General features: G+C 40.0%; 1 protein-coding gene across 1 annotated transcript; it reads left to right on the top strand.

Moving 5' to 3' along the window:
- The first annotated feature begins 1,241 nt into the window (after nt 1-1,241).
- On the top strand, nt 1,242-2,240 carry LOC129172046 (trace amine-associated receptor 1-like). Its single transcript, XM_054761383.1, has one exon. It carries the CDS (start codon nt 1,242-1,244, stop codon nt 2,238-2,240), a length of 999 nt encoding a protein of 332 aa, XP_054617358.1.
- Nucleotides 2,241-2,476: the final 236 nt, after the last annotated feature.

Raw genomic sequence — 2,476 nt, 5'->3', positions numbered from 1 at the left:
TACGTAGCTAACCGCAGCAAGTGAACAGATAACTTTTGGTATAGATATAAACATCTTATAGATATAGACATCTTAGCGCAGAGTTAGTTCATCCACAATCAGAATAATAAAGATGAAAGTTGCATCTTTGTGTGTAGTTTGAAACGCTGCGAGGGAGCGAGCGCGAATCAGGAGGGGAGCTTAATGTCAGCTGACTGATGTCATATGACAACTACAAAGTGATGTTTACGTGATGTATGTATACATGTACACGAGTATGTATATCTGTATTATGTATATGTGGGTGCATGTGTGTATACGTGTATTTTCCACCAAGTATGTATGGAAGGGGTGTGTGGGGTGTTGAGGGAGGGATAGTACCTCTGTAGGTGGAACATGCAATGCCATGGAACATGGAACCAGCCCAGCAAGGTGCACAGCGCCAGAATATAGCCTGGTTGGAGCCACCTGGCATGGCCCAGCAAGGTGCACTGTAGTCGGACACACGCTTTGTGCAGCCCCCGTGTGCCGCCATGTTTTCATGCCAGAATAGCGGAATCAAGTGACTCTTCTTCAGACATTTGCTCAACATTACTGAGCATAAAACTACATCTACTGGTCACATTTGGTATTACAGTTTACTGCATGGACCTCCCCACACTTCTCCACACGTTCTCTATGATGAGGGCACTGCTCGGAAGCACACGAGATGTTGCGAAACCACAATGTGACCACATATTAGCCACATGACTGTATAAGCCGCAGGGTTCAAAGCATGAGAGAAAAGTAGCGGCTTATACACCTGAAATGACCGTATTTATATTATGTGTGATCGTGAATGGACGGATATTTACATCTATGTGAAAGGGCAAACAAATGTGTGAACTGTCAACAACATTGTTGCTGTTAAATAATCTTACCTTAGGAAATCGATTTTTTGTTTCAAAAAAAGCTCACCTAAAATATTGTACAAGTCTCTATCTAGAAGCTTCAAACCACAGCCACATGATGTCATGAAGTGATGCAATGTGATTGGCTAGGAGATATTTACATAAATTATGGTAATTATGTAGCGTTTCAAAAGTGTAACACAGAAATTGAGGGCAACGCTGATGCATTTACTGACCTGGTAACTACGGACCCAATAACATTTCATAATCTGCAAATATTTTCTTCTGTTCCTTGTTGTACTTCCTGATGTTGTATGTTTTAATTGTGTATTTGTTTATTCATGAAAGCTGTATTTACAGGAATCCGTACAGATGGAACCAAAGCTTCGAGTCAACACGACCAACGTTTTTAAGTACATCCATCCCTGCTACGTATTAGATAATACAATATACACATTTGCAATTAATCCATCAATTGTATGCGTTGCTTTGTATGTTTTTCTCGGCTTATTGTCTGTTTGCACAATATGTGGAAACCTTCTTGTGATAATCGCTGTCATTTACTTCAGACAGCTCCACAGCCCGACTAACTACCTCATTCTGTCTTTAGCTGTGGCCGATCTGCTTGTGGGGATTCTAGTTTTCCCTTTCAGTATGGCGTTCACTGTGTTCTCCTGTTGGTATCATGAAGGCCTGTTTTGTAAAATACGAGGTAGCTTTGACGGCACGCTGAGCACAGCTTCGATTTTAAACTTATGCTGTATTTCTATTGACAGATACTATGCAGTGTGCCAGCCTCTGACTTACAGAAGCAAAATAAATCATCATGTTACTGGCATCATGATCCTAATAACCTGGGGTGTTTCCTTGTTAATAGGAATTGGTATCACAGTTGCAGGATTTGATCAAGGAAAATGTGAAGAAAGCTGTTTAATGGATGCTTTGATATCAACCAGCCTGGGGTGCATATTTTCCTTCATTATCCCCATCATTATTATGCTTAGTATCTACTTAAGAATATTTATTGTCGCACAGAGACAAGTACGGATCATCCAGACTACAACATGTCAGAGTACAAAGTCAGGAACTGTCAGTAAAATGGAGAGAAAAGCTACCAAAACTCTGGCTATAGTTATGGGAGTTTTTATTCTATGTTGGACACCTTTCTTCATTTACATCATTTTTCAGCCTTTGACCTTTGGTGTAACTCCGATTGCTGTGATCGAAACACTAAACTGGCTTACGCTTTCTAATTCAATGCTTAATCCTTTCATCTATGCTTTCTTTTACAGCTGGTTCAGAACAGCTTTCAGACTGATCATCACCGGAAAGATATTTCATGGTGATTTTACCAACACAAAACTGCTTTGATTTTGTGCTTTAAATGCTAAAATTGAATGCTGGTTAAGGATGCTACCACTGTCATTGCTTGTTGGTTAAATGTAAATAAGTTTAAATGTAGCAATGGAATATTTTGAGGTGATTTATTGCATTAACCATGTGTTCACTTTTACACCATGATGGGGCCATTCTGTGTTAGGCACTGTGCACACTTAATCAGCGATGTCACGAGGATGGAAATGTTTCCTCCCAATTTCAGCTTCATC

This window comes from Dunckerocampus dactyliophorus, chromosome 19, assembly GCF_027744805.1.
Source record: "Dunckerocampus dactyliophorus isolate RoL2022-P2 chromosome 19, RoL_Ddac_1.1, whole genome shotgun sequence".
In the NCBI taxonomy this organism is placed as follows: Eukaryota; Metazoa; Chordata; class Actinopteri; order Syngnathiformes; family Syngnathidae; genus Dunckerocampus; species Dunckerocampus dactyliophorus.
The sequence above is the reverse complement of the archived record's forward strand: the minus strand, read 5'-3'. Positions and strand labels throughout refer to the sequence as shown.

Coding starts and splice junctions, on each gene's coding strand:
- LOC129172046 (XM_054761383.1), top strand. CDS start 1,242: ATGGAACCAAAGCTTCGAGTCAACACGACCAACGTTTTTAAGTACATC.